Source organism: Schistocerca nitens, chromosome 2 (genome assembly GCF_023898315.1).
Source record: "Schistocerca nitens isolate TAMUIC-IGC-003100 chromosome 2, iqSchNite1.1, whole genome shotgun sequence".
Classification (NCBI taxonomy): domain Eukaryota; kingdom Metazoa; phylum Arthropoda; class Insecta; order Orthoptera; family Acrididae; genus Schistocerca; species Schistocerca nitens.
Window position 1 is genome coordinate 210744258 of NC_064615.1, and position 27339 is coordinate 210771596.

The following is a 27339-nucleotide window of genomic DNA, read 5'->3' on the forward strand; positions in this document are numbered from 1 at the left end:
GTCATTCCACCAGAAAGGAGGTAAACGGCTCGTGTTGTCTGTAGGTCAACCTTGCCTAGACGGTCAATACCGTGGTTCGATCGCGTCGGCAGTGTTACTTTGTGCCAGGAAGGGCACTCAACAAGGGAAGTGTCCAGGCGTCTCGGAGTGAACCAAAGCGATGTTGTTTGGACATGGAGATAGTGCAACATACCGGCAGCATATTGGAGAGGCATTCGTCTTCATGGACGACAAATCGGGCCCCCATCGAGCACATCTTGTGAATGACTTCCTTCAGGATAACGACATCGCTCGACTAGAGTAGCCAGCATGTTCTTCGGACATGAACCCTATTGAACATGCCTGGGATAGATTGAAAAGGGCTGTTTACGGACGACGTGAACCACCAACCACTCTGAGGGATCTACGCCGAATCGCCGTTGAGGAGTGGGACAATCTGGACCAACATTGCCTTGATGAACTTGTGGATAGTATGCCACAACGAATGCAGGCATGCATCAATGCAAGAGGACGTGCTACTGGATATTAGAGGCACCGGTGTGTACAGCAATCTGGGCCACAACCTCTAAAGGTCTCGCTGTATGGTGGTACAACATGCAGTGTGTGGTTTTCATGAGCAATAAAAAGGGCGGAAATGATCTTTATGTTGATTTCTATTCCAATTTCCTGTGCAGGTTCCGGAACTCTCGGAACCGAGGTGATGCAAAACTTTTTTGATGTGTGTATGTAGAAAATGGCTCTAACCTACTGCAAATATCTCCAAAACAACAAATCTTTTCTATGGTTGTTTGTTGTTGTTCAGGATGGATTACAGAAAATTAGTGAAATATGTGTACTACAACTTTGTTGTAGCTGTTCGTATATTTATTTTCCACTTCTGCGAAATTTGCTGTCGATATAACAGAACACAAAATAAGATTTTTACGAATCAACTTTTAATGAAGTACAGATAGAAAAGGGAGTTCGCTTTGAGTTTCCTACATGAAACAGCATGGTCAGCAGACTTAATGCTTACACAAAACAATCGAAATATGCCTGCTGTCTTGGTCTGCAGCTCAGCTTCAATTTATTATCAGAGTTTTTGACAACTGTAACGGCCTGATTTGGCATGACCCTTTAGCCAAGAGCGTACGACAGTCCGATAGCAATACCAGGTACATTCGTTCCAGCATGGACGATGGAGTAGGTGGACAGAGACCTCGTCGTGTACCACGGGTATATGCCGGTCGTCTTGAAGACGATGTTGAGCGTGTACTTGTAGCCGCTGCTGGGGTTGATGTAACTCTGGACACGTGGAGCACGACTGAGTGTGGAGTTCCACAGCGGGATGTCCAGCTCCTGGCCGTAGCTGACGGCGCCCTTGAAGGACCCAGACGCTACCAAGTACGTCTTCACCGCGGCCGCACTGCTCGCGAGTTTCGTCTCGTACACGAAAAGGTCAACCGCCTCGTCGTACATTCCATTCGCCAATGGACCTGGAAAAAGAAACAACACGAATAGTCGCAGTTTTTTTAGCACAGGGTGATAGGGAAGCTAAAAAACAACTGCCAACGCTTGAAAACAGGCGCAAATTGTTCCGTAATAGCCTGCTTGCGAACGTTCAAGAACCAACTTTGAGTGATGAATACAGGAGTATGCTACCACCGTGTACATTTCGAGCCCGTAGGGATCGCGAAGACAAGGTTAGACTAACTGCAGCGCTCACAGACACCTTTAAGCAGTCGTACATCCCGTGCCTCGTACGTGAGAGAAAAAAATTGATTTTTTTCCATCAGTCTCCTGACCGGTGTGATGCGGCCTGTCATGAATTCCTTTCCTGTGCCAACATTTTCATTTCTGAATAGCACTTGCAAACTTCGTCCTCAATTATTTGCTAGATGTATTCCAGTCTGCATCTTTTACCTTCTACAGCTTCCTCTGATGCCATAAAATTTACTCCATGATGTCTCAACAGGTGTCCTATCATCCTGTTCAACCAGTCCCTTCTTCTTGTCAATGTTATCTTTGTATTCCTTTCGTCGCCGCTTCTAGAGAGAACCTCCTCATTTCTTACTTACTAGTCCTTTTTATTTTCAACTTCCGTTTCCAGCACCACATTTCAAATGCTTCGATTCTCTTCTGCTCCGGTTTTTCCTACAGTCCATGTTTCACTACCAAAAGAACATTCTCACAAATTTATTCCTCAAATTAAGATCTATGTTTGATACTAACAGACCTCTTTTGGCGAGGAATGTTCTTTTTGCCAGTGCTAGTCTGCTGTTTATGTCCTCCCTGCTCCGTCGGTCATGCGTTATTCCGCTGCCTAGGCAGCAGTATTCCTTAACTACTTGATCCCCAATTCTGATGTTAAGTTTCTCGCTCTTTTCATGTCTGCTATTTTCCATTATTTTCGTCTTTCTTCGATTTACTCTCAATCCATATTCCGTACTCATTAGATTGTTCACTTCATTCAACAGATCCAGATTCACTTTCCCTCATGACAGCAATGCCGGCAGCGAATATTGTCTCTGATATCCTTTCAACCTGAATTTTAATTCCACTCTTGAACCTTTCTTTTGTTCGCTTCTTCGATGTATTGGTTCAACAGCGGGAGCGAAAGACTACTTCCCTGTGCTAGACCATTTTTAATCCGAACACTTCGTTCTTGGTCTTCCACTCTTATTGGTCCCCCTTGGACCTTGTACATATTACATATTACCTCTCTTTTCCTATAGTCTACCTTGATTTTTCTCATAATTTAGAACATCCTGCACCATTTGACATTGTCGAACGCCTTTTCTATGTCGAGAAATCGTATTGTCTTGATTTCTCTTCAGTCTTGCTTCCACTATAAATCGCCACTTCCAAACTGCCTTCCTAGTGCCTTTAGCTTTCCTAAATCCAAACTGATCGTCGTCTAACAGGCCCATAATTCTCTTTTCCATTGTTCTATACATCATTCTAGTCAGCAACTTGAGTGAGCAGTTAATAATTCTCGCACTTGTCGGCTTTTGCTAAATTCGGAATTGTGTGGATGATGTTTTCCCGAAAGGCTGATGGTATATCGCCAGTGTCATACCTTTTACAAATGATTTTAGGAATTCCAGTGGAATGTTATCTACCCTGTCTGCCTTATTTTATCTTTTAACAGTCTAAAGCTCTTTCAAATTCTGCTTCTAATATTGGATCACCTATCTTTTCCCTCTCAGCTCCTGTTTCTTCTTCCATCACGTCATCAGACAAGTCTTCCCCCTCATAGAGGCCTTAAATGTACTGTCCGGGTGTCGAACACCAAATCTTTGGACCTCTTGTCTGGTGCTTAATCACTGTGCAACCAGGCTCATAACAACCGAATGCTTTTAAGGTGCTCTGAAGTCAGTAGCTTACCTGAGCCGCAGAAGTTGATCTGCGATGGGATGATGATGGACGTTAGGGTGGCTGCGGTGGTGAAGTACCACGTCTCGTTGCGATGTCCTAAGGTGGAGCCGTACAGCAGGTCCGTTTCCTTGGGGTTGCGCACCACCTCCTCGTAGCGTGCGTACTGCGCCACTGTTGCTGCAAGAGCACACTTCTCATTAAGCGATCAACTATTTATACGTTACTGAGCATATAATGAAATCTTTAAGTGATAAGTATGTAGCGAGACATCCTCCTCTAGCATTACTTTTCCTCAACAGTAGTTGTCGATACCTCTATTATTTTTCGAATTTTGGACAGTTCAGTATTATTTCAGTCGTTTTTCTGAAAACTTTCATATAATTTTCAAATGTTCAAATGTGTGTCAAATCTAATGGGACTTAACTGCTATGGTCATCAGTCCCTAAGCTTACACACTACTTAACCTAAATTATCTTAACGACAAACACACACACCCAAGCCCGAGGAAGGACTCGAATCTCCGCCGGGACCAGCCGCACAGTCCATGACTGCAGCGCCCTAGACCGCTCGGCTTATCCCGCGCGGCCATATAATTTCATACACAGGAAGTTATATTTCAAGCTAAAATTTGTTGTTGTTGTGGTCTTCAGTCCTCAGACTGGTTTGATGCAGCTCTCCATGCTACTCTATCCTGTGCAAGCTTCTTCATCTCCCAGTACCTACTGCAACCTACATCCTTCTGAATCTGCTTAGTGTATTGATCTCTTGGTCTCCCTCTACGATTTTTACCCTCCACGCTACCCTCCAATGCAAAATTTGTGATCCCTTGATGCCTCAAAACATGTCCTACCAACCGATCCCTTCTTCTAGTCAAGTTGTGCCACAAACTTCTCTTCTCCCCAATCCTATTCAATACCTCCTCATTAGTCACATGATCTACCCACCTTATCTTCAGCATTCTTCTGTAGCACCACATTTCGAAAGCTTCTATTCTCTTCTTGTCCAAACTATTTATCGTCCATGTTTCACTTCCATACATGGCTACACTCCATACAAATACTTTCAGAAACGACTTCCTGACACTTAAATCTATACTCGATGTTAACAAATTTCTCTTCTTCAGAAACGATTTCCTTGCCATTGCCAGTCTACATTTTATATCCTCTCTACTTCGACCATCATCAGTTATTTTACTCCCTAAATAGCAAAACTCCTTTACTACTTTAAGTGTCTCATTTTCTAATCTAATTCCCTCAGCATCACCCGATTTAATTTGACTACATTCCATTATCCTCGTTTTGCTTTTGTTGATGTTCATCTTATATCCTCCTTTCAAGACACTGTCCATTCCGTTCAACTGCTCTTCCAAGTCCTTTGCTGTCTCTGACAGAATTACAATGTCATCGGCGAACATCAAAGATTTTACTTCTTCTCCATGAACTTTAATACCTACTCCGAATTTTTGTTTTGTTTCCTTTACTGCTTGCTCAATATACAGATTGAATAACATCGGGGAGAGGCTACAACCCTGTCTCACTCCCTTCCCAACCACTGCTTCCCTTTCATGTCCCTCAACTCTTATAACTGCCATCTGGTTTCTGTACAAATTGTAAATAGCCTTTCGCTCCTTGTATTTTACCCCTGCCACCTTCAGAATTTGAAAGAGAGTATTCCAGTTAACGTTGTCAAAAGCTTTCTCTAAGTCTACAAATGCTAGAAACGTAGGTTTGCCTTTTCTTAATCTTTCTTCTAAGATAAGTCGTAAGGTTAGTATTGCCTCACGTGTTCCAACATTTCTACGGAATCCAAACTGATCTTCCCCGAGGTCCGCTTCTACCAGTTTTTCCATTCGTCTGTAAAGAATTCGCGTTAGTATTTTGCAGCTGTGACTTATTAAACTGATAGTTCGGTAATTTTCACATCTGTCAACACCTGCTTTCTTTGGGATTGGAATTATTATATTCTTCTTGAAGTCTGTGGGTATTTCGCCTGTCTCATACATCTTGCTCACCAGATGGTAGAGTTTTGTCAGGACTGGCTCTCCCAAGGCCATCAGTAGTTCCAATGGAATGTTGTCTACTCCGGGGGCCTTGTTTCGACTCAGGTCTTTCAGTGCTGTGTCAAACTCTTCACGCAGTACCTTATCTCCCATTTCATCTTCATCTACATCCTCTTCCATTTCCATAATATTGTCCTCAAGTACATCGCCCTTGTATAAACCCTCTATATACTCCTTCCACCTTTCTGCCTTCCCTTCTTTGCTTAGAACTGGGTTGCCGTCTGAGCTCTTGATATTCATACAAGTGGTTCTATTCTCTCCAAAGGTCTCTTTAATTTTCCTGTAGGCAGTATCTATCTTACCCCTAGTGAGACAAGCCTCTACATCCTTACATTTGTCCTCTAGCCATCCCTGCTTAGCCATTTTGCACTTCCTGTCGATCTCATTTTTGAGACGTTTGTATTCCTTTTTGCCTGCTTCATTTACTGCATTTTTATATTTTCTCCTTTCATCAATTAAATTCAATATTTCTTCTGTTACCCAAGGATTTCTATTAGCCCTCGTCTTTTTACCTACTTGATCCTCTGCTGCCTTCACTACTTCATCCCTCAGAGCTACCCATTCATCTTCTACTGTATTTATTTCCCCCATTCCTGTCAATTGTTCCCTTATGCTCTCCCTGAAACTCTCTACAACCTCTGGTTCTTTCAGTTTATCCAGGTCCCATCTTCTTAAATTCCCACCTTTTTGCAGTTCCTTCAGTTTCAATCTGCAGTTCATAACCAATAGATTGTGGTCAAAATCCACATCTGCCCCTGGAAATGTCTTACAATTTAAAACCTGGTTCCTAAATCTCTGTCTTACCTTTATATAATCTATCTGATACCTTTTAGTATCTCCAGGATTCTTCCAGGTATACAATCTTCTTTTATGATTCTTGAACCAAGTGTTAGCAATGATTAAGTTATGCTCTGTGCAAAATTCTACAAGGCGGCTTCCTCTTTCATTTCTTCCCCCCAATCCATATTCACCTACTATGTTTCCTTCTCTCCCTTTACCTACTGACGAATTCCAGTCACCCATGACTATTAAATTTTCGTCTCCCTTCACTACCTGAATAATTTCTTTTATCTCGTCATACATTTCATCAATTTCTTCATCATCTGCAGAGCTAGTTGGCATATAAACTTGTACTACTGTAGTAGGCATGGGCTTTGTGTCTATCTTGGCCACAATAATGCGTTCACTATGCTGTTTGTAGTAGCTAACCCGCACTCCTATTTTTTTATTCATTATTAAACCTACTCCTGCATTACCCCTATTTGATTTTGTATTTATCACCCTGTAATCACCTGACCAAAAGTCTTGTTCCTCCTGCCACCGAACTTCACTAATTCCCACTATATCTAACTTTAACCTATCCATTTCCCTTTTTAAATTTTCTAACCTTCTTGCTCGGTTAAGGGATCTGACATTCCACGCTCCGATCCGTAGAATGCCAGTTTTCTTTCTCCTGATAACGACGTCCTCTTGAGTAGTCCCCGCCCGGAGATCCGAATGGGGGACTATTTTACCTCCAGAATATTTTACCCAAGAGGACGCCATCATCATTTAATCATACAGTAAAGCTGCATGTCCTCGGGAAAAATTACGGCTGTAGTTTCCCCTTGCTTTCAGCCGTTCGCAGTACCAGCACAGCAAGGCCGTTTTGGTTAATGTTACAAGGCCAGATCAGTCAATCATCCAGACTGTTGCCCCTGCAACTACTGAAAAGGCTGCTGCCCCTCTTCAGGAACCACATGTTTGTCTGGCCTCTCAACAGATACCCCTCCGTTGTGGTTGCACCTACGGTATGGCCATCTGTATCGCTGAGGCATGCAAGCCTCCCCACCAACGGCAAGGTCCATGGTTCATGGGGGAATTTATGAAAAGGAATTACTTTATAAAATATTTTAGTTTCGATATATTAATCTATAAGTACTAGTTCTGAATGTACAGTTAAAATTATTTTTTTAGAAACATTTGAAATTACGAATTACTTGCACACTTAAAATTTGTATTATCAATTATAATTACGTAATCCTGTACTGTTTACTAAGTTTATTTCTGGATTCATTTATGAAATAATAATCGAGACTAATAATGTAACGAAAACTACTAGGAATTCATTTACGTAATTCTGCAGGCTTTCGTGACCGTTGTCACTGAAGTTAAAACTTCTGGGTTATTAGGCCGCGTCATATTTCTACTAAAATGATCGACGTTTCAACCCCTCTGCTGGGATCTTCATGAGGATCTTATGGTGTCCACTACTGCTAGAACAGTGTTTTAGCAGTAGTGGACACCATAAGATCCTGAGGAAGATCCCAGCAGAGGGGTCGAGACGTCGATCATTTTAGTAGAAATATGACGCGGCCTAATAACCCAGAAGATTTTAACTTCAGGAATTCATTTGTTAAGAAAAATTGTAAACCCTTTGGAATATTGTTATTTTCAGCAGAGTGTGAGAGTCGTAAACTTGCCTTTGATGTGATCGGACGTGCTTTTTTTTTTTTTTTTTTTTTTTTTTTTTTTTTTTTTTTTTTTTTTTTTTGTATGATAGGTGCGAACCCCCACCCCCATGAACCATGGACCTTGCCGTTGGTGGGGAGGCTTGCGTGCGTCAGCGATACAGATAGCCGTACCGTAGGTACAACCACAACGGAGGGGTATCTGTTGAGAGGCCAGACAAACATGTGGTTCCTGAAGAGGGGCAGCAGCCTTTTCAGTACTTGCAAGGGCGACAGTCTGGATGATTGACTGATCTGGCCTTGTAACATTAACCAAAACGGCCTTGCTGTGCTGGTACGGCGAACGGCTGAGAGCAAGGGGAAACTACGGCCGTAATTTTTCCCGAGGGCATGCAGCTTTACTGTATGATTAAATGATGATGGCGTCCTCTTGGGTAAAATATTCCGGAGGTAAAATAGCCCCCCATTCGGATCTCCGGGCGGGGACTACTCAAGAGGATGTCGTTATCAGGAGAAAGAAAACTGGCGTTCTACGGATCGGAGCGTGGAATGTCAGGTCCCTTAATCGGGCAGGTAGGTTAGAAAATTTGAAAAGGGAAATGGATAGGTTAAAGTTAGATATAGTGGGAATTAGTGAAGTTCGGTGGCAGGAGGAACAAGACTTCTGGTCAGGTGACTACAGGGTTATAAACACAAAGTCAAATAGGGGTAATGCAGGAGTAGGTTTAATAATGAATAGGAAAATAGGAAGGCGGGTAAGCTACTACAAACAGCTTAGTGAACGCATTATTGTGGCCAAGATAGATACGAAGCCCACACCTACTACAGTAGTACAAGTTTATATGCCAACTAGCTCTGCAGATGACGAAGAAATTGAAGAAATGTATGATGAAATAAAAGAAATTATTCAGATAGTGAAGGGAGACGAAAATTTAATAGTCATGGGTGACTGGAATTCGAGTGTAGGAAAAGGGAGAGAAGGAAACGTAGTAGGTGAATATGGATTGGGGCTAAGAAATGAAAGAGGAAGCCGCCTTGTAGAATTTTGCACAGAGCACAACTTAATCATAGCTAACACTTGGTTTAAGAATCATGATAGAAGGTTGTATACATGGAAGAACCCTGGAGATACTAAAAGGTATCAGATAGATTATATAATGGTAAGACAGAGATTTAGGAACCAGGTTTTAAAATGTAAGACATTTCCAGGGGCAGATGTGAACTCTGACCACAATCTATTGGTTATGACCTGTAGATTAAAACTGAAGAAACTGCAAAAAGGTGGGAATTTAAGAAGATGGGACCTGGATAAACTGAAAGAACCAGAGGTTGTAGAGAGTTTCAGGGAGAGCATAAGGGAACAATTGACAGGAATGGGGGAAATAAATACAGTAGAAGATGAATGGGTAGCTCTGAGGGATGAAGTAGTGAAGGCAGCAGAGGATCAAGTAGGTAAAAAGATCAGGGCTAATAGAAATCCTTGGGCAACAGAAGAGATATTGAATTTAATTGATGAAAGGAGAAAATATAAAAATGCAGTAAATGAAGCAGGCAAAAAGGAATACAAACGTCTCAAAAATGAGATCGACAGGAAGTGCAAAATGGCTAAGCAGGGATGGCTAGAGGACAAATGTAAGGATGTAGAGGCTTGTCTCACTAGGGGTAAGATAGATACTGCCTATGGGAAAATTAAAGAGACCTTTGGAGAAAAAGAGATCCACTTATATGAACATCAAGAGCTCAGATGGAAACCCAGTTCTAAGCAAAGAAGGGAAAGCAGAAAGGTGGAAGGAGTATACAGAGGGTTTATACAAGGGCGATGTACTTGAGGACAATATTATGGAAATGGAAGAGGATGTAGATGAAGATGAAATGGGAGATACGATACTGCGTGAAGAGTTTGACAGAGCACTGAGAGACCTGAGTCGAAACAAGGCCCCCGGAGTAGACAACATTCCATTGGAACTACTGACGGCCTTGGGAGAGCCAGTCCTGACAAAACTCTACCATCTGGTGAGCAAGATGTATGAAACAGGCGAAATACCCTCAGACTTCAAGAAGAATATAATAATTCCAATCCCAAAGAAAGCAGGTGTTGACAGATGTGAGAATTACCGAACAATCAGTTTAATAAGCCACAGCTGCAAAATACTAACACGAATTCTTTACAGACGAATGGAAAAACTAGTGGAAGCCAACCTCGGGGAAGATCAGTTTGGATTCCGTAGAAATACTGGAACACGTGAGGCAATACTGACCTTACGACTTATCTTAGAAGAAAGATTAAGGAAAGGCAAACCTACGTTTCTAGCATTTGTAGATTTAGAGAAAGCTTTTGACAGTGTTGACTGGAATACTCTCTTACAAATTCTAAAGGTGGCAGGGGTAAAATACAAGGAGCGAAAGGCTATTTACAATTTGTACAGAAACCAGATGGCAGTTATAAGAGTTGAGGGACATGAAAGGGAAGCAGTGAGTGGGAAGGGAGTAAGACAGGGTTGTAGCCTCTCCCCGATGTTATTCAATCTGTATATTGAGCAAGCAGTAAAGGAAACAAAAGAAAAATTCGGATTAGGTATTAAAATCCATGGAGAAGAAATAAAAACCTTGAGGTTTGCCGATGACATTGTAATGCTGTCAGAGACAGCAAAGGACTTGGAAGAGCAGTTGAACGGAATGGATGGTGTCTTGAAAGGAGGATATAAGATGAACATCAACAAAAGCAAAACGAGGATAATGGAATGTAGTCGAATTAAGTCGGGTGATGTTGAGGGTATTAGATTAGGAAATGAGACACTTAAGGTAGTAAAGGAGTTTTGCTATTTGGGGAGCAAAATAACTGATGATGGTAGAAGTAGAGAGGATATAAAATGTAGACTGGCAATGGCAAGGAAAGCGTTTCTGAAGAAGAAAAATTTGTTAACATCGAATATAGATTTAAGTGTCAGGAAGTCATTTCTGAAAGTATTTGTATGGAGCGTAGCCATGTATGGAAGTGAAACATGGACGGTAAATAGTTTGGACAAGAAGAGAATAGAAGCTTTCGAAATGTGGTGCTACAGAAGAATGCTGAAGATTAGATGGGTAGATCACATAACTAATGAGGAGGTACTGAATAGGATTGGGGAGAAGAGGAGTTTGTGGCACAACTTGACCAGAAGAAGGGATCGGTTGGTAGGACATGTTCTGAGGCATCAAGGGATCACCAATTTAGTATTGGAGGGCAGCGTGGAGGGTAAAAATCGTAGGGGGAGACCAAGAGATGAATACACTAAGCAGATTCAGAAGGATGTAGGTGGCAGTAGGTACTGGGAGATGAAGAAGCTTGCACAGGATAGAGTAGCATGGAGAGCTGCATCAAACCAGTCCCAGGACTGAAGACCACAACAACAACAACAGGTGCGAACAATGTAATTTCGACTTTGTTAATGTGAAAAATCAAAATACTGATTTTTTGTTTGTTTGTATCATCAGTTTTCTGACTGGTTTGATGCGGCCCACCACGAATTCCTCTCCTGTGCCAACTTCTTCATCTCAGAGTAGCACTTGCAACCTATGTCCTCAGTTACTTGCTGGATGTATTCCAATCTCTCTCTTCCTCTACAACATTTGCCCTCTATATTTCCCTCTAATACCATGGAAATCATTCCCTCATGTCTTAACAGATGTTGGCCGCTGTGTCCGAGCGGTTCTAGGCGCTTCAGTCCAGAACCAAGCTGCTGCTACGGTCGTAGGTTCGAATCCTACCTCGGGCGTGGATGTGTGTGATGTCCTTAGGTTAGTCAAGTTTAAGTAGTTCTAAGTCTAGGGGACTGATCACCTCAGATGTTAAGTCCTATAGTGCTTAGAGCCATTTGAACCATTTTTTGTCCCTTCTGCTTATCAGTGTTTTCCACATTTTCCTTTCCTTTCCGATTCTGCGCAGAACCTCCTCATTCCTTTCCTAATTTTCAAGATTCGTCTGTAGCACCACATCTCAAATGTTTGGATTCTCTTCTGTTCCGGTTTTCCCACAGTCCATGATTCACTACAATACAATGCTGAACTCCATTTGTATGTTCTCAAAAATTTCTTCCTCAAATTAAGGCCTACATTTGATACTAGTAGACTTCTCTTGGCCACGAATGTCCTTTTTGCCATTGGTAGTCTGCTTTTGATATCCTCCTTACTCCGTCTGGCATTGGTTATTTTACTGCCTAGGTAGTAGAATTCCTTAACTTCATCTACTTCGTGACCATCAAGCCTGATGTTAAGTTTCTCGTTGTTCTCATTTCTGCTACTTATCATTACTTTCGTCTTTCTTCGATTTACTCTCAATCTATATTCTGTACTCATTAGGTGGTTCATTCCGTTCGGCAGATCATGTAATTCTTCTTCACTTTCACTCAGGATAGCAATGTCATCAGCGAATCGTAACATTAATATCCTTTCACCTTGAATTTTAATTCCACTCCTGAACCTCTCTTTTATTTCAATCATTGCTTCCTCGGTGTACAGACTGAACACTAGGGGCGAAAGGCTACATCATTGTCTTACAGCCTTTGTAATCCGAGCCCATCGTTCTTGGTCGTCCACTTTTATTATTCCCTCTTGGCTGTTGTATATATTGTATATGACTCGTCTCTCCCTATAACTTACCCCTACTTTTCTCAGAATTTCGAAAATCTTGCAGCATTTTACATGGTCTAACGCTTTTTCCAGGTCGACAAATCCTATAAAAGTGCCTTGATTTTTCTTTAGTCTTGTTTCTATTATTAACAGGAATGTCAGTATTACCTCTCTCGTGCCTTTACCTTTTCTAAAGCCAAACTGATCGTTATCTAGTGCATCCTCAATTTTCCATTTTTCTGTATATTATTCTTGTCAGCAACTTGTTTGCATGAGCTGTTAAGCAGATTGTGCGGTAATTCTCACACTTGCCAGCTCTTGCAGTCTTCGGAATTGTGTGGATGATATTTCTCCGAAAGTCAGATGGTATGTCGCCAGACTCATACATTCTACACACCAACGTGAATAGTCGTTTTGTTGCCACTTCCAATAATGATTTTAGAAATTCTAATGGAATTCCTTCCGCCTTATTTGATCTTAAGTCCTCCAAAGCTATTTTAAATTCAGATTCTAATACTGGATCCCCTATCTCTTCTAAATCTACTCTTGTTTCTTCTTCCATCACATCAGACAAATCTTCCCCCTCTTACAGGCTTTCGATGTACAGTATCCATCTATCCGCTCTCCCCTCGGTACTTAACAGTGGAGTTCCCGTTGCGCTCTTAATGTTATCACCCTTGCTTTTAATGTCACAGAAGGTTGTTTTGACTTTCCTGTATGCTGAGTCTGTCCGAAGGTTGTTTTGACTTTCCTATATGCGGAGTCTGTCCTTCCAATAATAATTTCCTTTTCGATGTCTTCACATTATTCCTGCAGCCATTTCGTCTTAGCTTCCCTGCACTTCTTACTTATTTCATTCGCCAGCGACTTGTATTTCTGTATTCCTGAGTTTCCCGGAACATTTTTGTACTTCCTCCTTTCATCGATCAATTGAAGTATTTCTTCTGATACACATCGTTTCTTCGCAGTTACCTTCTTTGTATCTATGTTTTCCTTCCCAACTTCTGTGATGACCCTTTTTAGAGATGTCCATTCCTCTTCAGCTGTACTGTCTATTGAGCTTTCCTTATTGCTGTATCTATAGCCTTAGAGAACTTCAAGCGTTTCTCGTCATTCCTTAGTACTTCCGTATCCCACTTCTTTGAGTATTGATTCTTCCTGACTAATGTCTTAAACTTCAGCCTATTCTTCATCATTACTATATCTGCTCCTGGGTACGCCTTACAATCCAGTATCTGATTTTGGAATCTCTGTCTAACCATGATGTAATCTGAAATCTTCCCATATCACCCGGCCTTTTCCAAGTATACCTCTTCCTCTTATGATTCTTGAACAGAGTATTCGCTATTACCAGTTGAAACTTGTTACAGAACTCAGTTAGTCTTTCTCGTCTCTCATTCCTTGTCCCAAGCCCATATTCTCCTGTAACCTTTTCTTCTATTCCTTCCCCTACAACTGCATTCCAGTCTCCCATGACTATTAGATTTTCGTCTCCATTTACATACTGTATAACCCTTCCAATATCCTCATACACTTTCTCTAATACCTTGATGGCGAAGGGGACACTGTGGCTAGGCCTCGGATTACGACCCCTGCCCACTCTTCCCTCCCCTGCATGCCCTTATTCCTTAAAAAAAAATGCCTCTTCCGGGAAGTGCAGGTGCGCCGGCCCCAGATCAAATCCGCCCGGCTGATTAACGACAATGGTCTGCGTGCCAGCCAGGTGGTTTTCCACATCCCACTAAGTGAATACCTGGCAGGTACCCAAGTCCCACTTCACTTACATGATTCGCAAAAAAAAATTCAGAAGACTTTCGCTCACTTTCACATCAATAACACTATACACAGACAATTTGGATACGCGTACTGCGCCCCAAGAGCTAATGGGGTGGCCAGAGGAGGAGCATTCGGCCACCCCTTAAATTTAGCATGCCACGTTACTAACCATGTCGACCCCGCGCCGATGAAGGACAAAGGCACAAGCAAAAGAAATTTTGACACTTAAAATGCGAACTTGACGACTGAATGCCAGGGGATGGGCTGAAGATGGTACTACGTACCGAAACCGCTAGGAAAATAAATAATTGCGCTTATAGCCTAAAACATGCACTTTTTCAGGAAGAAGTTCTGCGTCGAAGAAGTGACAGTAAATGATCGATTCTATTAAGTCAAATGATTAATTGTGTAATTTATCATGAGCATTTACGTCTGCAATTACCCGAAAAATCTGTGAAAGTGTTGTTAACAGTGCAGCTATTGTTTACGACCTAACTGTATGTATCGCAAGACTCCTAAGGTGGGCATGTCATTTCGATTTTTGTAATCATTGATATGCATATCAGGGAGAGCAAGTTATGTTACTGTTAAACAGTCTCTGGTCGTGTTGTGGCACAGTCTTCGCCTCTGTGCAGTGTAATACATTCTTAGTTGAAGTGTGGTAGGTGATGAACGTATTCAGGAGTGCTGTGTTAGCTTCTGATTGTATCTGTCACATGAAGAAAGATTTATTGTAAAGGACAGCAAGGATGAATATGATGTATCTATTAAAAGGCGAAAAGAATATAAACTTTGAATTTTTTTTTTTTTTTTTACTTTGTCAAGAGAACTTTGTTCACATGCTCAGAGGTAGACCACCGCACTTCCCTGACTCATGCATTAACACCGCAACTGATTAAGCTGTTTGGTTTTTATAGAAATTCCCTGTTAACATTATACCCTTTTTAAAACACTGTTCACTTTTTTTTAAGCATAGTATTGTTCAGACCAATGTGTGTGAAGATAACGCGAAGCTTTACTCTGTGTTTTTGAATAGTTAAGTTGGGATATCATTTCATAGGAATAGTTACTCTCCTCATCCCATTTTATATCATTACACATTACCACATTGCGCCACATGGCATGCAACAGTTTGAATACTGTTTAGAAATTTTATTTAAAAATAGAAATCCAGCTTAGCCACTGCCTGCTTGCTGCTTGATGTTTGCTGTTGTACTTTCGAGAAATCTGGAACAATGTTATCAAGACGCGAGGTAAGTAGAAATTTAGATTATGGCCAGATAATTGTTTTACTTCAGTTCCACATTTAATATCAAGACAAGTTGTACTCAGACCAGTTACAGTTCAAATCAAATTAGGTTCTGTTTAGTAAAAAGTTAGCATACGAGCTTTAGTTGGCTAACAGTTTGTGTGTACATAGTTTTGGTAATAAGTAGATTTTATTATAGACTTTGGGCTAAATTTCACACAGAAACACTTAGTAGGGAACTTAAAGGCTATGCTTGTAAAACAAATCCGCTTACACGTTCCTATTTATTCTCATACCGCCTCTAACCCCTTTGCTCATCGGCTACACCACAAATCTCTTCCCCTCTCTCGGATTTTCCCTCCATGGTGTACGAGTGTTCTGCTCTGTTCGCACGAACTGCGTTACCATACTACAATTGGATTAATATTTACCTGAGAACATTGTATGCTATCATTTAAAGTAACCACTGCGAACGATGTGGTGCGAGTCAGTCAATTTCTTCGCGATGAGGAGCGAACAAAACCTACATAGCATAAAACAGCTACTTCAAAGAAAGAAAGACTCAAAAGATCCCCATACGCCGACATCATATGCAAAAAAATCGGAAAAATGCGAGCAGAATTCTTGCTCTTAGCGTTCTGTGTACACTTACTTACGTGTATAGATAATACTAACAGCTTCGTATGACACAATGGCTCGGTGCAAATCTTTCTACTGGACGCCACTTCGACGACTTGCATGTTCCTAACCCACCCCAGTTATCCAACTGAGGAAAGTGGACCTACATTTTTACGTGCAATTGGAACGACGTCTTGTTTCTGGAGACTCCTCACGCCGTTGAGAGGTTAAGGCTCGGTTAAAGAGGAAACTGAAGAATCCACGGTCCGATCGAGATTCGATTACGCGACCTCTCGGTTTCCAAGCACGCGCTTTACTGCTGGGCAACCAGGGCCGACGTATCTTTTCCATTTCATTGACTCAGAAGCTTAAATTACTTATTCTGTCAAGACACCGTAGACCTTAGTGCTCGACATAAATTCCAGTGTGGTACTTCTACCCGATCTTGAGACCTTCGTATCTGACTTAAATTTCACCTCGATATCTCTACCTGTTGTTGAGAAAAAAGGGTTTTAAAAAACAGGCAGACTGATAGGCCGATAACAAATGGCAAAAAAATATGTTTTATTTGATATCTTCACGGTAAATGATAACAGCCCAACAGTTGCAGGATTAAGATTTATGAAAATTCTTGACCACAGTTTCGGTATATCTAAATATACCTTCATCAGAAGTAAAACACATTAAAATCACATTCTGCACTGGAGATACATAAAACAATTGTGCCAAAGGCGTCGTCAGTAGTTAAAACATCATCTCCATTTATACAACATAATTATAGACAGAGGGTTGATGCGAACATAGCACAGCATCATTATCTCGCGTGAGAGCTGGAGAGATAATGATGCTATGCTATGTTCGCATCAACCCTCTGTCTATAATTATGTTGTATAAATGGAGATGATGTTTTAACTACTGACGACGCCTTTGGCACAATTGTTTTATGTATCTCCAGTGCAGAATGTGATTTTAGTGTATTTTGCTTCTGATGAAGGTATATTTAGATATACCGTAACTGTGGTCAAGAATTTTAATAAATCTTTATCCTGCAACTGTTTGGCTGTTATCATTTACCGTGAAGAATTTCAACAGTAGCTGTTTCAGCCATGTTTAAAATCTTTATTTGATATAATAACAAATTAACAATTTTAGTATCTTATCCTTTACTTGTACTCTGAAACCTTGTTTCTCATCAAATTTAATGGTTCTAACTCGAGGAGAAATACTCTAAATGTTGAGTGACTAACAGTTTGTGTAAGTAATTAACTGCAGCTGTAAATATTTAAAGAACAGCACTTTTTTGCTGTCAGCTGTATGTATTTAAATTTATTTCATCACTGGAAGAATAGTTATACATCTGTTGCATAAAATAGGCTTGCTTCTCAAAGAAAACACATTAGCATACCAAATGTAACGATGACAAACTGCCTGTGTTTCTCAAGATACTGCCAAATTACGATTATTTTACATTCCCCAGATTTTCATCACTTCGTTTAGTATGCTAATGTGTCTTCTATGAGAAACATGCATTTTTGATCCAAAAGATGTATAATTTTTCTTCCAGTGATGATGACTGAAATGATTTAAACCAGTCGAGAATAAATTTAAATGTATGCAGTTGACGGGAAAAAAAATGCTTTTCTTTGATGAATGTGTTTGCGAGTATCGAAATATGTGACATAAATGGCCGTATCTTTTGATTGCATTGACTTACAACCTTAAATTTTACTCTCCCCCCAAGGACCGTAGGCCTTAGTATGTGACATGAACTTCAACTTGATACCTCCACCCATTCCTGAGAAAATAGGGTCTTAACAGTCGGATAGACGTACAGACGGACAGACAGACAGGCAACAAAGTATAAAATGCATGTTTGACCATCAGCTGCTTTTACTTTAAACCCAAATATCAACCGCTTTCAGTCACTGACCATCTTCACAGATACTATAGGGCTAAAATGGTTTAAACCACCACATTACATTTGTCATTACTTAAATAATTTGTAGATATATTGATATTCATGACATGCTCTACACTTTATTTAAGTAATGACAAATGGCATGTGGTGGCACATTACATGTGTCATTAATTTATTAATGTGTAGGTATATTAATATTCATGACATGCTCTACATTTTATTTATGTAATGACAAATGTCATGTGGTGGCTTAAACTATTTTAACCCTATAGTGTGCGTAAATATGATCCATGGCTGAAACCGGTTGATATATTGTTCAAATGGCTCTAAGAACTATGGAACTCAACATCAGAGGTCATCAGTCCCCTAGCCTTAGAGCTACTTAAACCTAACTAAACTAAGGACATCACACACATCCATGCCCGAGGCAGGATTCGAACCTGCGACCATAGCAGCAGCGTGGTTTCGCACTGAAGCGCCTAGAACCGCTCGGCCACACAGGTCGGCGTTGATATTTGGGTTTAAAATATAAGCAGCTCATGGTCAAACAATCCTTTTACACATAACTTGACAGCTTTTGATAGTCACCTCCCAAACATGTTTAGGGTAACGAAGTGATTATGTAAGGGTTCCGTTTTTGCCGACTGAGATACAGAATCTTAAAAATGATGTAAATTACCACAGGACTCGTAAATGAGAATAAATTCTAGTAATGCATGGTAAAAAAATGTAACTGGTAAAGTACGCTCATAACTCGAGAAGAATAAAATTTTAGGCTACATACACTCCGTAAGAATAGAGCTCTAGTTAGAGGCCAGTTTTATTCTCACACTGTTAAAAGGCATTTTCAGTCACTGGATTTAACTAATTCGATAATTTACAGGACTGGTTAAGAAGGTTTTTTTTAACTTTTACTAAGTTTTCAGTTTTTCTTGCGTTAACTGTGTAGGTAACTAATTAAACATGTTCGACGCAAAATACAGAATCTCACTCTGAACCCTAGACAAGGGATTAACCAATTTTCCGTTTTTCCCTAAATCACTCCAAGTGAAAACCGGTATCTTACAGTTGTACAGCTCCACATAGAAAGTTTTTCGAATTAAGTTCAAGGCCTTCGAAATTCTTGCTATAGATATTGTGATCCATTTATTGGCTGTGTTCTCCCTTTACGTCAGTCAGTTGTTATAGGTCATCTTGTTGTCAGTGATTACGACCGCATCGTCAGCATAGTGGATGTTGTTGATCCACTCTCCGTTCTCTTGATGTCTCATTTCCATATATTTTAAAGCGCTGTGAATATTTGCTTCTGAATTAAGGATGAATACATTAGAGTTGGCACTAAGCGCTATATTATCCCTCACTTGATTTGTCTTGAGCTGGACACATCAGTATCTGAAGTTACCAGCGCAGTTTCGTTCCAATGTAGGTATTCAATACGTCGGATGTCCTGACCTACAATAGTTTTTTAGCAGCTGCATTAGTTCATGATACTGCACCTGAAGCGTAACAGACCAGTTTGGAAAGCATATTGAACAGATCGGTATCACAACTCTCAGTTCATTGACGGCAAGTCAGCGCCCAGATTCCAATTAAAAAGATAATTATAATGTCAGTACCAGTAATCTCTACCTCTTGGATGACGTAATATGTAAATGATTATGAAACACCAGCATATCAAACCTATAAAACTCGGTCAAATGGTAGGAACGCCTCAAACTATCGTATTCTGTTTTAATTAAGAAATAATGAAATCGGGTTATACCACATTGCTCATTTTTGTTTTGTCGGCCAAAATACCTGAAGCAACGTTTGAAATAACATGAGAACCATTATTGTCCACATTTGTAATAATTTATGTTACCCAATACATGTAAACAAATCGTCAAAAGATACTTTCTTTGTAAAAAAAAAAAAAAAACTCTTAATACTGGCCAATGGTTCGAATCGAATGTATATCAAAAACATGGTACAAACACTGTGCTTACTGTTGTCATTGTGTAATTAATGAAACTGTTAAGATCATTGTTCATTCTGCATAGCTGATGTAAATTCAAATGATAACACTGTTTTCTGCGTGAAACGAATAAAAGCGAAAATTTCTGCCTGTATTCATCTCAAATTAATTTGATGAAATGTTTTTTAATTGTAATATCTAAAAATTGTAATATCAACAATGAAGAAATTGTTTGGAAATGTCTATAAGAGCGTGAGTTGTGGAATTCTGGATTCTCTGTTGATCTGATATCCACGACGGACCGCCTACGTCGCTCTGAATAATAAAATGTCACAAACTGTATATCGGGGTAACTTTTATTTAATTACTTAGCACGCTGTGTGGACATACGTCCACATCCTGATCCTGTGAAGAACTCCAGGACATCGAATGAGAAGAAGTTAAGTACCTGAATTACACCACTCATCTGAACTGTCTATATTTCGTCGAGTCTAGTACCGTTTTTACTGTCAAGAAATAAAAGACATTTAGTTGAAGAAGTTATGTCTCATTCTCAGTCAAGACCCTTTCTTTTAATCTTCAGCAGTTCTGTACTAGCCTTTTCATTGCAAATATCCCCTCTGGAACCCAGCCTCTAACTCTAAACAGTGAATCATGTACCTTTTCTCTAACTTTCTTTGTATAGTCTTCGGTATATTACCTTCTGTTTGTGACTCCTCAAACGACATTATTATCTTCGCATTTGTTACGACAGTCTTCATTGGCAAGGGAGTAAAAGTGGAACACAAACATTGTTTGTGGTAGCGGCCGGTCTCATAAACGATGCAATATATTTGATTTAAGGTTGTAAATCTTTCGCCTAAAGGTTTTATAAATTAAAATCACATTAATTAGGAGATAATGGTTTTCCGATAACCTGGAGACGAATTTTACGACCACCTGATCCTTTTCACGTACAGCACTAGAACTATGGGATATTACGATCAGGATGTTCCCACATTTCCGGTAGACACATAAATGCTGGGGTAGAAGTGTTCTACACAGGCTAATTACTTCCTGACGGGTAAAGTACAATATTCTAAATCATTTTTATTATTCATTAATGTTTTCACTATTTCATACGACTGTAAGGCTGATGATGAAAGTTACAATAATTAGATTATTTTCATTAACGTGAGACATAACGTGGAGGGGATTATATTTTGTACCACAACTGTATGAACCACATCTTCCTCTCAGTGTACACCCCCTATGCACATACTTGGTAGTTTGTACCATACATCTGTGACATTTCCCACAGTTGATTAAATATTGCATCATTATTCGTTTCGAAACAATAAACGAACTAACTGACTGCACAACGCAACTGTAACTTTGTTACCACACTGCTGTAGGGCTTACACAGTATTATTATTATTTTATTATTAGTGGGAGTTGTGAGACCAAAGCACTGGCAGCCAAAAGTCATCCAGTTTCTGCCAGTTCAGAAGTAAGCAGACCGAACAAGTGATTTAAAGAGAGCGGGCCTAATTATTGAGCATACATTTTAATTTGGTTGCTTTTAAGTGGTGTGCAGGGTGTGGATGAAGCAAATGTCGGTAGGGAAGGAGGTGGTGTTTTGTTACAAGTGTGGATAGCTTTCTTTTGTGACAAGGAGTTGTGGGTAGCACTCGGTGATGCACTGACAATTGCTTCATCATTCCGTGAAAAAAAAAATAGTTGGTAAAAATAAACAATACAAGTTGCGTCTTTGGCTCATTAGTTCCTGGTTTAGCAAATCGTCAACAGAAACTAAATATCATTCATATTTCGTTATTTTGAAAATTGAACTGTTCAGATAAAACTGTTTTTCATTCCAAAGATTAATTATGATGATGTGGGTCAGGGCAAGGCGGGAGGGGGGAGGGAGTACTAGCTAACATCTGATTCCATTTAGGGGTGATGATCTCAGACAGGTCTGGAACCACCGCCGTAGGAGAAGATCGGATACTACTGGATAAGAGTTGTATCGAACAACATTTGTTTCTAATCCTTAACGCTAGTGGCAGAATCTGTCGTGCCATTGCGGAGAGATTTACAGAGGAATAAGACCGCTCACACGATTTTGAATCAAAACAACAGGGTGTCTCGGTGTGGCAATTTATCTGTTACCAAGAAATTTTTCGGTGCACGAATGTAATTTTAGAATTTTGTGTTTTATTTGCAAGTAAGTAATGTTACATTTTATTGAATCTTTAGGAATAACATGTTATTCTCTATATTGTAGGCTGTGACAATGTCTAACCCAAGTAATAACAATGGGAACTTGAAGCTACCACAGCGGTACATTCAGGTTGTATCGGACAAAGTACTTTCTAGTCGTACCAGATAAAGCAGATGGAATAATCTTAATCTTTTCTGATTCTTTTTTAACAGGAAAAAGTATTGACTTAAATGGGATGAAAGCAACATGAAGAAAGCCGTAGAAAAAGACCAACTTCTTGAAATATTCTGAGAAGCGAATGAGGAATGTTCAGTTCCAAGAAGTACATTAGGTCACAGGCAAAGAGGGTGTTATGAAATCTGTTTTAGGCAATAATAACATTTATGCCCGAGAACATTCAGTGACGAACAGGAAACAGTGTAGCATGATCATTCTAAAAATTTAGAGAGCCAGCTTGTGCCACCGACTAAAGACGAATTCTTAAATCTAGCGCACAAATATGCAGAGCAACTGAAAATACATCGTTTCAACGAGACAAAATGGAAGCGGGTAAAGACTTTTACTATGTCTTTCTGAAAAGACATGAAGACTTAAAAGGCTGAAGACAGCTCAGTTCACAAGCCTGCAGCGAGCAGTAGCAGGTTACAGCAAAGAACGAGTTGGCAGATTCATTGACAAACTGTGTGAGCTGATGGACAAGTTCGAGTTTATAAACATTTACAACCCAAGTAACACTTTTTGCGACAAAAATGCCTTGTTTTAGACATTACAGTTTCTTTTTCGATCTAGCCCTCCAAAAATTAAAACTATCAAAATGCAAAGGGAAGAAGAAATATTAACAATTCAAGAAACGTATATTCTTCTGACACAGTGTATTGTAATTCTATTAAGTAACGTTTCATAGTGTTGTTTCTCGTGAAGAATGTTCCAATGCGACCTTCATAAAATACTATTATTGAGACAAAATGTTACTTATTCGACACTACCCTATCTTCCCACAGCATGATAAATCAGCATATCTCTACTGCACGACTCGTTCGTCTGTCTTACCGGATCCAGCAGCTGCCAACAGCAGGACGATCACCAGAGTCTTCATCATTGCGGCCGGAGGCGGAAACTGTGGTCTCCTTTATACGGCGCTGCTACTTCCTACTGCAGAGGACAGGGTTCCTAGAGATAAGACCTTTTCGACGAACTAAGACGCAAGTGCTGGGACTACGTTCATCACACGATGGAATTACATTGTGGCAACAGCATTAGTGGTCCTGCAGCAAGGCAGAGACTGCAGCCGGGGGATCGCACTACACTGCGAGAGAAGTTACGTACACATGTTTTTGGACTCGCTGTCGAAACTCGGCGATAACAGCCGTAACGCAGTGATTTATGTAAGCAGAGATATCACCAGTGGTGCGGCCAGAGCTACTCTTCAGTCCAATCCCTTCCACGAAGGAAGAAAGAGAAATCAAATCATTTCTTCAATTTTGATCACAGATTCGAAGTCCTGATAAAATTCCGAGTAATCAAATTGCGTGCACATGGAGTATCGCCTCAGTTGTGCGACTGGATCCGTGATTTCCTCTCAGAAAGGTCACAGTACATAGTACTGGACGGAAAATCAAAGGAAAATCCGGCCTTATCCAAGGAAGTGTTACAGGCCCTCTGCTGCTCTTAATCTGCATCAATGATTTAAGGGGCTCCGGAAAGGCTCAAAATCATGAAAAGTTCAATTTTTACTTTTTTGCGTTTTCTGAATCTGCAGACTATTACCTTTTAATAGATATATAATTTATTCAATTCCGAAGACTACAACTATTTTTAAATTTTTTTAGAAATGTGTTCTACATGCGCGTGACCCACTGTGGCGCTGTTAAACTGCTGTCAAATGGTGTTATTATTAACGTCCGTGTTCATCAGGTACACTTTAGTGATGTGAGATAAAGTATGTGTTGTGCCTAACCTGTGATGGTTCAATATACACTCCTGGAAATTGAAATAAGAACACCGTGAATTCATTGTCCCAGGAAGGGGAAACTTTATTGACACATTCCTGGGGTCAGATACATCACATGATCACACTGACAGAACCACAGGCACATAGACACAGGCAACAGAGCATGCACAATGTCGGCACTAGTACAGTGTATATCCACCTTTCGCAGCAATGCAGGCTGCTATTCTCCCATGGAGACAATCGTAGAGATGCTGGATGTAGTCCTGTGGAACGGCTTGCCATGCCATTTCCACCTGGCGCCTCAGTTGGACCAGCGTTCGTGCTGGACGTGCAGACCGCGTGAGACGACGCTTCATCCAGTCCCAAACATGCTCAATGGGGGACAGATCCGGAGATCTTGCTGGCCAGGGTAGTTGACTTACACCTTCTAGAGCACGTTGGGTGGCACGGGATACATGCGGACGTGCATTGTCTTGTTGGAACAGCAAGTTCCCTTGCCGGTCTAGGAATGGTAGAACGATGGGTTCGATGACGGTTTGGATGTACCGTGCACTATTCAGTGTCCCCTCGACGATCACCAGTGGTGTACGGCCAGTGTAGGAGATCGCTCCCCACACCATGATGCCGGGTGTTGGCCCTGTGTGTCTCGGTCGTATGCAGTCCTGATTGTGGCGCTCACCTGCACGGCGCCAAACACGCATACGACCATCATTGGCACCAAGGCAGAAGCGACTCTCATCGCTGAACACGACACGTCTCCCTTCGGCCCTCCATTCACGCCTGTCGCGACACCACTGGAGGCGGGCTGCACGATGTTGGGGCGTGAGCGGAAGACGGCCTAACGGTGTGCGGGACCGTAGCCCAGCTTCATGGAGACGGTTGCGAATGGTCCTCGCCGATACCCCAGGAGCAACAGTGTCCCTAATTTGCTGGGAAGTGGCGGTGCGGTCCCCTACGGCACTGCGTAGGATCCTACGGTCTTGGCGTGCATCCGTGCGTCGCTGCGGTCCGGTCCCAGGTCGACGGGCACGTGCACCTTCCGCCGACCACTGGCGACAACATCGATGTACTGTGGAGACCTCACGCCCCACGTGTTGAGCAATTCGGCGGTACGTCCACCCAGCCTCCCGCATGCCCACTATACGCCCTCGCTCAAAGTCCGTCAACTGCACATACGGTTCACGTCCACGCTGTCGCGGCATGCTACCAGTATTAAAGACTGCGATGGAGCTCCGTATGCCACGGCAAACTGGCTGACACTGACGGCGGCGGTGCACAAATGCTGCGCTTCTAGCGCCATTCGACGGCCAACACCGCGGTTCCTGGTGTGTCCGCTGTGCCGTGCGTGTGATCATTGCTTGTACAGCCCTCTCGCAGTGTCTGGAGCAAGTATGGTGGGTCTGACACACCGGTGTCAATGTGTTCTTTTTTCCATTTCCAGGAGTGTATATCGCTGGTGTGATTGTCGATTGTTTCATGTTTATTTACTCTGTCGTTATCTCGAAAATATTCGTAATTAATTCTGTTTCTTGAGTCTCTGTTTTATTGAAGTATAATAATGAGTAAAAGTAAAGTTATTAGAAATCCTCTGAAGGCTTTTAAGAAAAGGAGAAATGTTGGAAAGCCAAAGGTATGTGTTATTACTGTAAACAATAAAGACGATAACCAAGTGAGTGAACCTAACCTCTCAAGTACATATGCCCATAGCAGTCAAAGTGGGAAAGAAAATACTTCACAGAAGAAGCTTGGTTCAATGAGGTGATAAAACCTATTTTCAGAGACTTAGCAGCACCTGAACTGTTGAAAAAGTGTATTCACGGAAAAACTCAAAACCCCAATGAAAGTGTAAATAGTGTTATATGGTCGAGAATCTCCAAGACTGTATTTGTTGGAATAGAAACACTTCACTTTGGTGTGTATGATGCTGTTGCGACTTTTAATGATGGCAACATTGTAAGGTGCAAGGTATTTAGAAATATGGGAATGAAGATAGGTTCAAACGTGGTACGAGCGATGCTTGCTTTAGACAAGGAACGCCTTCGGGCTGCAGACAGGGCTGTAAAGAGTCTAGAAATACAAGCAAGAGTAAACAGGAGGAGGAACAAGAGGAAGCTGGAGGAGGAGTTTGCAGAGGATGAAGATAATCCATCCTATGGACCTGGAATGCACTAAAAAGTTAATCCAATCTTTGTCGCTCGATTCCCAAAACTTTTATTTTCTCATACTAATTACATGTTTTCTAAGGATCTTCCAAACATATTTGTTTCAAACTTTCAGTAAATGTTACACAGTACCTTCTGCATAATTTAACACAGCCTTTTTCCAAAAAAACTGTATATTTTTGAACATATAAATAAAAAATTGCAAAAAAAATGTTGTGAATTTTCATTACAATTGAAAAATTCATCTTTAATAACTGAACTAAAATTTTGTAAAATCCCTGTGTTAAGTTGTAGCGCATATCCCAATAAATAATCTGTAAAAAGTTCAACTTCCTACCTCAAATACTTTGTGAGGAAAGATGTAATTTATAAGCGTTATTTTAACATTGCAAGTAAAGGGCGTTCTGGAGCCCCTTACGAGCTAATCTGAGGAGCCCTCAGATTATTTACAGAGGATGCTGTCATTTGCCGTCTAATAAAGTCATCAGAAGGTCAAAAACAGTTGCAAAATGTCAGATATGATATCTGAATGGTGCGAAAAGTGGCAATTGTCTTTAAAATATGAGGTCCTCCGCATGAGGACAAAAAGGAATCTCTTAAATTTCGATTACGTGGTAAATCACAAAAATTTACAGGCTGTCAATTCGACTAAATATCTACAAATTACAATTCCGAACAGCTTAATTGGGACCGATCACACAGATAACATTGTGGCGAGGGCAAACCGAAGAATACATTATATTGGCAGAACACTTAGAAAATGCAACAGGTCTACTAAATAGACTGCCTGCACTACGTTTGTTCGTCTTCTGCTAGAGTACTGCTGTGCTGTATGGGATCCTTACCAGATAGGACTGACAGAGGACATCGAAAAAGTTAAAGAAGGGCAGCTCCTTTTGCGTTATCGTGAAGTAGGGGAAAGAGTGTCACGGATATGATAAGCGTTTTAGAGTGGCAATTATTAAAACAAAGGCGTCTTTTATGAGAATACAGGCGAATCTCGTTGATAAAATCTTCTCGGATTGACAGCCGAG

General features: G+C 40.9%; 1 protein-coding gene across 1 annotated transcript; it reads right to left on the reverse strand.

The window, feature by feature from the left end:
* Positions 1-913: 913 nt before the first annotated feature.
* Positions 914-23514, reverse strand: LOC126235924 (uncharacterized). Its single transcript, XM_049944882.1, has 3 exons — positions 23243-23514; positions 3367-3534; positions 914-1475 (listed from the first exon to the last, which is right to left on the reverse strand). Exons 1-3 carry the CDS (start codon positions 23289-23291, stop codon positions 1117-1119), a joined length of 576 nt encoding a protein of 191 aa, XP_049800839.1. The 5' UTR covers positions 23292-23514; the 3' UTR covers positions 914-1116.
* Between the last annotated feature and the right edge of the window lie 3825 nt (positions 23515-27339).

What these genes read in the sequence shown, in the direction of transcription:
- LOC126235924 (XM_049944882.1), bottom strand. Translation starts at nt 23,291, where the DNA reads ATGATGAAGACTCTGGTGATCGTCCTGCTGTTGGCAGCTGCTGGATCC. An exon ending in GTTGGCAGCTGCTGGATCCG is followed by an intron (nt 3,535 to 23,242) that starts GTAAGACAGACG and finishes GTGCTCTTGCAG; the next exon opens with CAACAGTGGCGCAGTACGCA. An exon ending in GATCAACTTCTGCGGCTCAG is followed by an intron (nt 1,476 to 3,366) that starts GTAAGCTACTGA and finishes TTCTTTTTCCAG; the next exon opens with GTCCATTGGCGAATGGAATG.